The sequence below is a fragment of the Centroberyx affinis genome, unplaced genomic scaffold (assembly GCF_046629955.1).
Source record: "Centroberyx affinis isolate AG114_WGS23_722 - 3 ecotype Tasmania unplaced genomic scaffold, CSIRO-AGI_Caff_v1 ptg006439l_1, whole genome shotgun sequence".
NCBI lineage: Eukaryota > Metazoa > Chordata > Actinopteri > Beryciformes > Berycidae > Centroberyx > Centroberyx affinis.
The window spans coordinates 20,001-32,795 of NW_027283267.1; the positions used below are offsets into that span (position 1 = coordinate 20,001).

The following is a 12,795-nucleotide window of genomic DNA, read 5'->3' on the forward strand; positions in this document are numbered from 1 at the left end:
CTATTACAGTTTACTGCTTAGATTATGGTCTGCAAAACTGTGCATTACGAGCGATTTCACATTCATCAGCTGGAATTACTTCGTTACACTTTTCATTAACATTAGCTCTTATTAACGCTGAAATCCGGCATTGATCGGGGCGGAATTTATTTGGCTAATCTATTCGGACGCTTAAAGCTGCACTAGGTAATAAGAATGGTAATAAGAAGGAGAACTTATGCTTTCATTACCCAGAGATCTTGTAAGGCGGTGGTTCTCAGCGTGGGGTCCGGGGACCACCAGGGGTCCTTTTAGAGGGTTTCAGGGGGTCCCCAGCAAATTGATAAACTGTCTAACGTCAGTATTATTTCATTTACAAGAAGTGAACACAATTAGAGAATGTAGAAGAATGACTGTTTTGATTGTAGTTTCACTGTTATCTCTCGACCTACAATACAGATAGTCACAATAAAAATATTCTCAGATTTGGGTCCGAGAGACAAAATCTCATCAAATGGGGGTCTGTGGGCCTAATGTGGCCTAAATTATGGGTCCTTGATATGAAAAAGGTTGAGAATCTCTCCTGTAAGTGACGTCAGTAAACTGTTTAGGAGACACTTTTGGATTTCACTCTTAAAGAGTAACTAAACCCCAAACCCAAATCTTTGGTGAAGCCATAAAAACTAAACTAAAACTAAGCATTTTCAAAAAATAAAAACTAAACTAAACTAGCAAACCCGCTTTAAAAACGAATTAAAACTAAACTGAAATTAAAAACAAAAAGTCAAAACGAAATAAAAATAAAAACGCAAATGCAAAACTATAATAACCTTGCCTGACACCTAATGGTGAAAAGTAGGGTACTGAACTGGCCTTCTCCTATTGGCTGGTCTTTGTGCCAGGTGATGTCACCACCTGTTGTACTCTATAGAGGGTGACATCACAGGGCACAGAGACCAGCCAATAGCAGATGACCAGTGCAGTACCCTACTTTTCACCATTAGGTGTCAGGCTACACCACAGATTTAGGTGGGGTTTAGTTACCTCCGCCAAGGAGGTTATGTTTTCGGTGCCGTTTGTTTGTTTTTTTGTTTGTTTGTCTGTTAGCAGGATTACGGAATTACGATTTTCATGAAACTTGGTGGAAGGGTGTAGCATGGGCCAAGGAAGAACCCATTACATTTTGGAGTGGATCCGGATCCAACTCACGAACAAGCAATAATAGCACGAACCTTGGCGGAGGTCTGCGCTCTCTGAGTGCCCTTCTAGTCACTCTTTAAATTTGGATTGGTCACTTCCTGTGTGGAAAAGATTTCCCACCAGTGACCGTACCGACACCAAAATTGAATTTGGTCAAATAGGATGAATCTCAATGAGTGGGGATGGGACGCTCTTCTCTGTTGCAGCCACACATCCTGAATTAAGCTTATGAGATGGCTGGAGTTTTACCTAAACATGTTGCCTAATGCAGCTTCAAAGCATAACTCTGTCCATTTTCAACCTGGACCCTATTTTCCCATCTTTTTCCATCATGAATTCAATATAGAGCTACTTCGGTCTCGCTTTCCACACAGTACAGTCCTTATGGGCCACTGGGCACTCCAAAAATCAACCTCTGAAGCACCCAAAGCATGTCTTTTTCAACATAGTCTGTTGTTATTGTAAAAAAAAAAGTCAGAATTCTGGGTTCTAACTTTTGACTCTAACTGGCTAACTGCGCTTTTTGTCACTCGTCTATATCTATCCAGACTGGCGAGACGCGGAGCTGATGCGAGAGATCGAGGCGGCGACGGGCGAGGACCTGGGCTCCGATAGGCTGCGGGGGAAAGGGAAAGGGAAGAAGAAGAAATACCCCAACCTCAGCGATCTGAAGCAAAGCGCCGACACGTCCCGCTCCAGGCTGCAGAAGAGAGTCTTCAACAAGTACGTCACTTCCTGTCCCGGCAGGAATACAGTGTTCTCTACAGTGTTTGTTATATTATGGGTTAATATTTAAGCGTTTATCATTTCTGTCTTCATGTAGTTGGTAGTGTTCAGTAGGATAAGGTAACCAGATTTAATAATTCTCACAGGAATGAATAACTGCTGATGCGGCAGTGTAGCACTTTGTGGACTTCCTGCAAAGTAACCCTCCTAGGGTTAGGGTTATGGTGACACTTAAAGGAACAGTTCACCCCAAAATGTAAATTCAGTCATCATCTACTCACCCACCACCCAAACACACAGGGAGTTGAAACTGTTCAGGTGAATGGGGTCTGGTTGGTTGGAGTTCCAAAAAGAGACGAAAATGACAAATTTCAACAACTTGTGTAGCATAATCTAAAATAATCACTAATCTAAAAATGTCCTCTCTCTCTCTCTCTCTCTCTCTCTCTCTCTCCCTCTCTTTCCTCCCTCCATCCAGGAGCTCTATGCGTAGAGTGGCAGCAGTGATGGATAAGGCCGACAAGAGGAAACACGACAAGTTCTCCAACCAGTTCAACTACGCTCTCAACTGACCTCCAACCAGTTCAACTACGCTCTCAACTGACCTCCAACCAGTTCAACTACGCTCTCAACTGACCTCCAACCAGTTCAACTACGCTCTCAACTGACCTCCAACCAGTTAAATGACACTCTCACACTGAAATGAGATGGAGTCACCCGGTTTGTCTTAATAATAATACACTGTGATTTCTTTAAGGTGCATGCTTCTCTTTGTGCAACATGTAGCACAGATTATGGATCGGTCTGTAAAGAATGTTATTTATTGATACACAAAAATATTACTGATGTATGACTGAAAATTATGAGTGTATTTCGTGAGTTTTCTTAGAAAAACGTTTAAAAGATTGTTTGAATATGATTTGATTTGATATGATATGATTTTTACTGGTGTGTTGGTCTTTATAGAGAATGTGTTTTGTTTGTAAATGTGATTATTGATCAAATGAAGATGCAAATTTCTGAAGCAATGTGTCGTCCCTGTTTGGAGACGCGTTGCCTGTCAGTGAAGGTGACGATACATGTGCAACTTTTGATACCACGTTGATGGGCAATGTTGTCCTCAGCTGGGATAGGGAATGACAACTGCAACAATATCAATAGGCATGAAGTACGGGGAACCAAAGAAACAAACGAAATAATTGCTCAACTTTGTATTTCTTTGTATTTGCTTCCTTCAGCTGCCAAATCCACTGATCACATTTCTACCTTTGTCTAGTTGACTGAATGCGAATGAAGCTTTTCTACTGTTTGTAACTGTTTTCTACTGTTTTCTATCTGAACTCAGCCATATTTGTTTTTTGTCGCGTGTCGGGTTTAAAATGCCGTGTGATTTAAATGAACGCCAGGGAGGTTAAACGGATTTCTGCCAGGAATAAATTCATTGTAAATCACTTCTCCGAGCCCTCTTTGCTTTTTGTGTCTTTGTCTTGTCCTCCAGTCTAACAAGGTTAATTAAAGGTTAATTAAAGGTTAATTCAGCACTTGGGACTTTCAGCACAACTTTGGCTGTGAGAAAGTTGCGCTATCTAACCGCTTAAGAACTAATTGAGAATGAACGCCGTCATTAGTAAGTGAATTCCATTTTCTATTTCTATTTTAAATTCATGAAATTGAAAGTGGCATAACCCCAGCTTTCCTTTACGTTGCTGTTGATTCAGATTAGAAAATGATCTATAATACTGTAGAGAAGGTTACTATAGAATTAGGACACATATAGCTAAGGCCACTAAGCAACATATAAGTTGCATGTAGGTTACAGGTATGTTTTCATCAGTCAGGTTTCCACATGAGCAGAGCAGCATGTTTTTATTATAATATTATAATATTTTAGCTATCAATATTTAATCCACTTAATAATGTAGTGAGAAACTATTTTTAAAAACATTTTTCATTTGGGTCATCTAAATGCAAAACAGCCTACAGATCAATATTTTAAATCCCCTAATTGTGTCATAATTGGAATAGCAAATAATTACAGTCAATCTGTTACTGACAAATAGTTTGTCCTCATCCTGTCGGTCCTGTGGTGTAGCTTAATGAACAAAAAATTCATATTAAAAACACCAAAGAGACTGAGACACTAAAATATAAAAAAAAACTATACAAAAAAAATGATTTCCTAGAGGAGATTAAAAGAATATTGAATATTTGTTAAACTAGATCCTCAGCAGACTGAAATAGTAATAATGACAGTTTCCCAGAAAGGCATAGTAAAGTTCAGCTGCAATAAAGGCTGAATAGAGAAAAAAACATGATGCAAAGTTCTCTGCATTTTCTTCATATTAAGTTGATCTGTTAACTGAACATTATCTTGCAGTTGAATTAATGCATAAATCTAGTCTCATTAAAACATATTAGTGCTCTGGTCATGTGGGATCAAACTCACGGACATCTGCTTACATCTGTTTCCATGTCCTCCACGTTGTGTGTCCCGCCTGGAGACACACGTGACATACTCCCGGCCAATTCCAAACACCCTTGGCCAAATTCTACATGCACACCCTTTGATAAGAAATGTAATATATAGCTTCTCACATATGTAGGATTTTACATCACTTGCCTTTTGGCATTAAACTCTTCAAAAAGCTGCTCTAAAAGCCTGGAAAAAAGTGTGTGTCCGGAATTGGTCATGGGTATGTAGAATCAGCCACTGCTACATTAAATGAAATATGGCCATTAATGTAGCCAGATATTCAGACTGAATGGCCATTTCATTACCACTCCATTATCATTATTCAGTCTGAGATTGCCTCCTTGCTGTTTTCTGTATGGGGGGGATTGATTGATTTTCCCCGAACCAATCACTAGTGACTGAATATCCGGCAATTTACTAACTTAATCAAGAATGTTGGTCGTTTTTGACAAAAATATCGTCTTTGCAAAGACAATAGGTTCAGTTATGATTTCAACAAATATCAAAATACCGAAACGGCAATGAAAAACCGTTCCACGAACAGTTCAAACTTTAGTCCCGCCCACAAAGGCGCTGATTGGCCCGTTTTTCCGATCGAGAAATCGCCGTTAGAATAGAGCAACAGCAGACTCTCTCCAAATCTGAAGAGTGGGCGGGTCACGATTCACGAGTCTGGAACCAGGATACCACTAATGACACCAGAAGTCGAATTAATACTTCTTCTCTACCTCCAATTTGTCAATGCTAGCTAAAGCCAGCAAGCTCCACCAACAAATCGTTGCATAAAAGACTGCTAACTGACATGGATAAGACCATATTACTATGGTTTACTGCATATCACTCATATTATGTTATGTCAGCATTGTTGGTATCGATGTAGTAGTCCAAACAATACATGCAGAACAGACAAAGGGACTTGTGTTTATGCTAAGCTAACGTCAGAAGGAAGTAACTAAACCCCAAACCCAAATCTGTGTAAACCCTGACATCTAACGGTAAAACGCTCTGTGACTTTGCCTGGCAGCAAAGATCAGCCAATAGCAGATGGCCATTTCAGTAGCATGCTTTTTACCACTAGATGTCAGGCTTTACACAGATTTGGGTTTGGGGTTTAGTTACTCTTTAACTTTGTTGAACTCAGACCAACCGACCTCTTGGGCGGGTCACTGGTGGCTAGTAGCCTACTGTCACCTAATGGCCCAGCTGAAAATTCACATCCTGAGAGCGTTCAGGACCAAACTGATAGGCTGGTGGTCTATGATTTACCACATTCACCAACAAATAATTTTTTGTCTGTCACCAGTCATCACTTTATCCCCTTATCAGTGGTGGAATGTAACTAAGTACATTTACTCAAATACTGTACTTAAGTACAATTTAGAGGTACTTGTACTTTACTTGAGTATTTCCATTTCATTTAATTTCATTTCAATATTGTACTTTTTACTCCACTACATTTATTTGACAGCTTTAGTTACTAGTTACTTTGCAGATTTAGATTATTAATACAAATTATAAATCAACTCATAAATTACAATATATATTTTTATAGGTTGAGCTACCCAGCAGTATATAAAGTAATTAAAATGAGCTCCACCTTTACCAGCTGCAACATTAAAGTGATGAACACATTAATGCATCAATAATTACAGTCCAATAACATGATATATATGAGTCTGAAATGGGCCATTCTGCATAATGACTACTTTTACTTTTGCTACTTTGAGTATATTTTGATGCTAATACTTTTGTACTTTGACTTAAGTAAGATTTTGAATGCAGGACTTTTACTTGTAACAAAGTATTTTTACACTGTGGTATTACTCACTACTGCTACTTTTACTTAAGTCAAAGATCTGAATACTTCTTCCACCACTGCCCCTTATGCAGTTAGTATGATCAGGTTTGGAAGCTTGGTGTTAAATGATATTACATGTAGGGACTTTGCCACAGTTCAGGTCTTAGTGTACTGACGCCAATGTAAACAACCAAACCAATAAAAAAAAAAAATGACAGGCTTTCGCTCTTGAATATCCTCATCAAAATGACCCCTCTGCACTGTGATCGTCTTCTCTTTTTTAATTCTTATTATTTGAAATATCAAAGGACGATTTCATGTGAGCTGAGGATTCAACACATCCAAGAGTTTTATGGAAACTGTATCAACAAACTCAATAAATAACAGAAACAATCCAAATGAAAACAATCACAGTTGTAGAGTTACACGGTACTTACAATAGATCAAGCCATTCCGTAAGTCATAAATGAACATTCAATATCCATACAGACTTTTTTTTTTTTTAAAAACAAAGAAATCAACTATTTTCTCTATTATTTAGTTTTAAAACGGCATTCAGAATTGGAAGCTAGAACATAGATTTATGTACAGTTTCTGGTAATTATTCACATTCTATCAAAATAAGCAGTTGAAATTAAAGCGTTCAAACGTCTGTAGTAAAAATGTGAGCAGAGCTGAACACTGACAGTCTGTCTGCTGTCTGTTATACCGGCTGTACTGCAGTCCCAATGCAAATTCATACAATAAAACAGTTCGTTCTCTCTGGTATTAATGATACGAGTCCAGAGAGTGTGTGTGTGTGTGTGTGCGTCTACGGGTGTGTGTGTTTCTACAGGTGTGAGTTTGTATGTGTGTGTACGTCTACTGGTATGTGTGTGTTTATAAGCGTGAGTGTGTATGTTTTGTCAGGTGTGAGTATGTGTGTATGTGTCTACAGCTGTGAGTACGTGTCTACAGGTGTGTGTGTGTGTGTTTACAGGTGTGTGTGTGTGTGTGTGTGTCTCTACAGGTGTGTGCTATAGAAAGCAGGTGCGGCGTAGCTCTGTGTTCCCAGCATGAACGGCGAGAGGACGTGGCTGGCGGTGAGGAAGGGCAGCTGGACCAGGCCTCCGGTCGGGGGGTGGTGGTGGCCGGCGTACCCGGCGTGCATGGCCAGGTGGCCGCTGACCGGAGGGGACGGGCTGAGGGGGCTGAGACCCCCCAGGCCCCCTCCCGCGCCGCCCGCGCCTCCCGGCCCCCCGGCGGTCGGGGCGGAGGTGTCGGCGCCGGGGTTCTGCTTCTTCCACTTGGTCCGGCGGTTCTGGAACCAGATCTTGACCTGGGTCTCAGTGAGGGAGAGCGACAGCGCCAGGTTGAGCCTCTCGCACACCGACAGGTAGCGCGTGGACTTGAACTTGTTCTCCAGCGCCACCAGCTGCTCGTAGGTGAAGGCAGTCCGGGCTCTGCGGGGCTTCCCCGACTTGGAGTCCGACCCGGAGCGCTTCCTCTTGGGCTTGCCCTGCGAGCCCTGGCCCCCGTTGCTCTGGATGTTGGTGATCTGGCCTGCCGAGCCATCTCCGGGGCTCTTGGTGTCTCTGGCCGGGTCCTGGTGGCCGCGCTGACCCAGATCCCCGTCTCCGTTACCGGGCAGAGCCGAGCTGCTCTCCTCGCTGCTGTAGGGCCCGTCCGGGGCCTCTGAGTCCGGGGTCCCGGATCTACGGTAGTCTTCCTCATCTGGACCTCTGTACACAAAGCCTTCCTCTGGAAATAACACACACAACACAGGCCGATGACAAATCAGGACTACTCACATGTTCGCATTAAAGCTGCACTAGGCAAAATGTTTTATGTAAATATACAGACTCATCAGCCAAAATCACAGCAGGCCTGCAACAGAGAACAGCATTCCATCCACACTAACTGAGACATCCCACTTGCCCAAATTAAATTCTGGTGTCACTGGTGGGAAATCACTGAGCATGAGCAATCAAAGAGTATCTAACGCAGGACGACATCTCATTGCTACAGTTTGGAAGCGTTGAGGTGAACGTCCACATCCAAAACGTCTTTTGTACGGTCATTCTTTGTGGCACTGCTTCTTGTTATCATAGGGTATTTTTTTTTACGATCAACCGATACTATCATCTTCTTCTGAAAGACCTCGAGACACAAAAGAAACCAGCGTCGACAGATCCGCGGCCATGTTTGCAGTTTTACGACGCCAAGCGGCAGATACCGAAGCCTACAACAACATCCCACACGTCCAAGCTGTAATTAGCACTAGGAGGCCGATGTGAATGCGGTTTCCCAGACCAGCTGACGATGCTGACTTTGGTCTTTGGTCTCTAAACGCAACGTTCCGGGTTCAAATCCCAGTCTTTCCTGTCTCTCCCTGTTTGGAACTGTCTAATAAGGGAAATGCCCCAAAAAATGTGGAGAGTGAGTGTGATTGGGGGTGTACAGTGAATATTCTGCTGGACGAACCAAGTGATTCTCAAAGTTGGTCCATTGAATTCACTCGTGCTAATCCCATTTAAAGAATGTATAAGCATGACTATTGTAATTCTAGGTTTCACTCTCACCACCATTACCTTCCCATGTACAGTGTAGACAATTACACAATTTAATATTAAATCAACCACAACCAAAATCTTTCCATATGGGACTAAATCTGATCTAATCAACCCTCCCTGCTTTGAAGAGAGTACTGAACTCTTTCCAGCGTTACTTCAGCGTTACACTTTATTCAAATCGGATTAAAAGTACTGCAGGAAATTAACCAAGTAAAGTAAAAGCCTAGCTCCCTAAATGTGTAATTAGGTCATTTAAGCGCAACGCATTAAAACTTTCAAAATTGTCCATCCAAAAGAACTAATTACCCATTTAGGAAAGGCTCTTGGAAATAATTGTATGGGTTATTATCAGCCCGAGGTTTGTGGATTGTCCTTTTTTTTAAGAGCCATAGTATCAGTTAAAGAGAAAGGTGTACTAAGCAAGTAGGAGCAAATGCTTAAAAAATAGTAGATATACAAGTACCAAGTTTTAAAAGTACTCAAAAACAGTATTGAAATATTATAATAAAATTGAAATTAACAGCAGTTTATAATGCATTAGTAAATGTTCTAGTTAACCTGCTTAATAGTCACATTAAATTTAAAGAGTACTCCTGTACTCTGAATGCACAAGAAAACATAAAGAAAAGCAATATGAAATATGTATAAAAGTTTTAATGAAATATGTCCCTGGTTTAGCTGACCAAGCACATTTAAATGAAAAGATCTTGAACTGTAAATTGAAATAGAATTGAATGTTTAGAGGCAGAATGGAAGAACACACAAAACACACCAGATCTATTTGAACTGAAACACAGTCAGTCATTTGTAGCCTTTTATAAGACAAATATTTTTTTTTCAGGGTGCCCAGAAATGTTATACTATAGATATATTAGCCTATATTATACCTTCATTAAAAAAATTGAAATTTGTCATAAAATCTAGGCCTAACATATCTTAGTTTAGTGTTTGAAAGGGGATAAAAATGGAAGTCTTATTATTTGAGTTCTGCTCATTTAGTTTTATTTAGTTATTTTACCTTAATAATTAGACTGGTGCCATCTAAAGGTTTCCACATGAGACCAAACACTTTTCATGCTCTCAACAATATTTCATTTCATTTTGTCATTTTGAAACATAATCATTTCAAGAGTTGTAGACAATAAAAGTTTTTCTTAAAATCAATCTCACTTTAACTGATTTTGGTGTTTGGCCTAAACATGGTTTCATTAACGTTTTAATTAGCTATTTATGGGAATGGAAATTATTATTATTTTTTTTTATTTAAAAATGTATAGTATCTTTTAATCAGAATGACCTGTTCTAACACATGCAGAAAGAAACCTAATTTATTAGATTAGATTATTACTATTCTTTATTTAAAACAGATGATAGGAGATTTTTTGCATTGTAAAGTAATTTGTCAACTAAAAAGTCGGGTTGGTCCTAATAGTATAATTATCAACATGATGCCCTGGTATAACTCTAATCAAGTATGATGAATATAATTTATAGGCCTTTAGGTTAGTCAGTATTGCTCCTAATAAGTGTTGAACATCTCACTTTAAGTCCCACAGAAAAATGAAATGGGCGAAAATATTGTTGCTCTATATGTGTAGTGAATATTCTTTCTTAATAAGTCTATAATATTTCCCACAGAACGCATACAAATCAAATAATCAAATATTCAGATTGTAGCTTGGACCTCATTAGATTTCCTACTGTAGTCAGTAGAATTTTAAATTTTTAAAAATAGAGTAAAATGTAATTCTTGTCAATTTATATATTATAGGCTATATTTAATCGACTAAATGCAAAGAGTTTCATGATTTTTTGCATTTCATTTGCATGTCATTTCTGATTAATATTGTACCGTGGAAAGTGACAGTAAAGACTGGAATGAAAAGGTAAAATTGTACTTTATATTTGTATTTCCGTACTTATCAATAAGCGCGATGTAATGAAGTCAAATTATATCTCCTGCAAAGAAAAGATGAAACTTTACTGATCTCTGTGGGGAGACTAGCCAATAATTTAATAGTAATAAACAATCTAATCGTGGGATGGTAGGCTATAATAGAAATAGATATATAATAGAAGTATAAGTAATAGTACTAAACCAGTGTAATATTAGACAAAGGGGAAGTGATTGGAGCTAATGCGTTTTAATGGTGTCTGTCTGTGTGAGCTGCTGGTTGAAACAGATATTCACCGATCGATAATACCATATCGATCACACACACACACACACACACACACACACCGTGGGCCCATTATCCCGTGTCTTTTTTTTCTTTCAACTCAGCTTCAATGAAAGGTGAACCGAATGCTTTTAATAGTTTTTTTCGTTAGCAGGCAGCGGCCGACATGGGAACTGTAGGCTGCTCCCGTCACGCAGAGTGACATGGAGGAGCACGCGCAGCAAACTTTCAAAACGATCAGTGAATCATTTTTCTTTCATCCTGGCGATATAGACAGGAAATATAACAGCAGGTCGAAATGTGAAACAGGAGAAATTGATTTTTGAAAAGAAGTGAAAAGTGAAGCATCAATATGAAAAACATCATCGACTGTGATTTTAGATTTATTCATCTTTTATTCGTGGTTTTCTCATTCGTTTTCTACATTTTATTATTTTCTTGTGACAAATTAAACCTCACTGAGTTGGATTACCGCTTACCAAATTCATAAGGGACTTCCGTTTCCAAAATAAAGGCTATTATATGGTCGTGATGTTATGAGATTTTAGGTGTTAATAGGCCCCATGGGTCCTAACCAGTTTTAATCTCAGATTATTTAAAAACAGGATTACTAAAATAGGATTTAAGCAGTTAGGAAGTTACCCAGTCATACAATAAATGGAAAGAAAAAATGTCTTAAATGAGGCTACAGTGTGATTCCATACAGAAAAGGGGATGAAAAGATAGGCAATTGAAAAATAAAACGAATATCAACAAAATCCTACACAAAAAATCGCTAAATTGGGTGCCATTAAAGGGGCATTCCACCTAGGAAAAATAATGAATCGAATTAATCGGAGAAAGAAACTAATAAGAAAGGAGTCGCCTAAATCCACGTCAAATTCACTGAAACTGGGGGTAAAATAATACATCCAAATAATAATAAAATAGAAAAATAATAAGAAAGGGAATACATCCAGAGAGAAATAGCCTAATAAATCAAGTTAGTCTAATAAAAAAAATTATAATAAGAAGAAAATGAATAAATTCACTGATATTTAAAGGCAATTCCACACAGGAAAAAAAGGGGTAAAAACGAATCAACCAAAATAAGAAGAGAAGTAAAAATACTAATCTAACGAATAGATTAATGGGTGACCCCCGTCTAAAATCACACTTACTGCTCGGGTATTCCTCAGCACCGTAGCAGCTCTTGCTGGGCTCCAGGCTGGGCTCGCGCTCCGCCGCTCCTCCTCCTCTCCGGTTCTCCGCTCCGCACGCGACCAGCTCCCGGTCCCCCCGGTGAGTACCGTGCTGCTGCTGCGGCCGCCGGTTGCTCGTGAACTTGTTGGGGTCCAAGATGTCCAGGACGGAGAAGGACGTGGTCCGGTGTCCGGTAGGACCCTGACAAACACACGGGGAACACATTAACATAGCCTACATTATTATTATTATTATTACTTTTATTATAGCCTACTTTTGGCTGTCAAATTGCTTAAGATCCATATATTCAAATTCTAAAGACATTTAAACTGTTTCAAATTAATTCAACTGTCTACCTTTTCAAACTGAAGCAAGCACACACATTTTCTTCAAAAAATGTAACCTTTTCTATTATTATTACTAGTATTATTATTATTATTATTATTATTATTAGCCTATAAAAAACATGAATAAGACTCATTTTCAGGACACATACATAAATATATCCAGTGAAATAGTGGGAAATAAAAAGAAAAAATGAGTGTAAACTAACATCTGAAGGCAGATAACCATCAGTGTGAACACAAATCAATTCCATTTTCAATATACATATACACAGCCAATAAGAGGGATGGTAAACTATATTCATAAGGCAAACAGCCACCAATATGAACACAGACCAATTACATTTTATATATACATAGA

General features: G+C 39.1%; 2 protein-coding genes across 2 annotated transcripts in view; one reads left to right on the forward strand and one right to left on the reverse strand.

Annotated features, from left to right (window-relative positions):
- Positions 1–3,101, forward strand: part of LOC139638518 (UV-stimulated scaffold protein A-like) — a gene marked incomplete at its 5' end in the record, with an annotated part of 20,003 nt that extends 16,902 nt beyond the window's left edge. The window contains 2 exons of the mRNA XM_071512668.1: positions 1,728–1,902; positions 2,384–3,101. Of these exons, the coding sequence (XP_071368769.1) occupies positions 1,728–1,902; positions 2,384–2,477 (269 nt within the window). The remainder of the gene's footprint in view (positions 1–1,727; positions 1,903–2,383) is intronic.
- Positions 3,102–7,179: 4,078 nt separating this feature from the next.
- On the reverse strand, positions 7,180–12,291 carry nkx1.2lb (NK1 transcription factor related 2-like,b; the record flags this gene model as incomplete). The annotated part of the gene is made up of 2 exons (XM_071512667.1): positions 7,180–7,916; positions 12,069–12,291. Coding segments are annotated over 2 exons (960 nt in total), but the record flags the coding sequence as incomplete, so codon positions are not given.
- Positions 12,292–12,795: the final 504 nt, after the last annotated feature.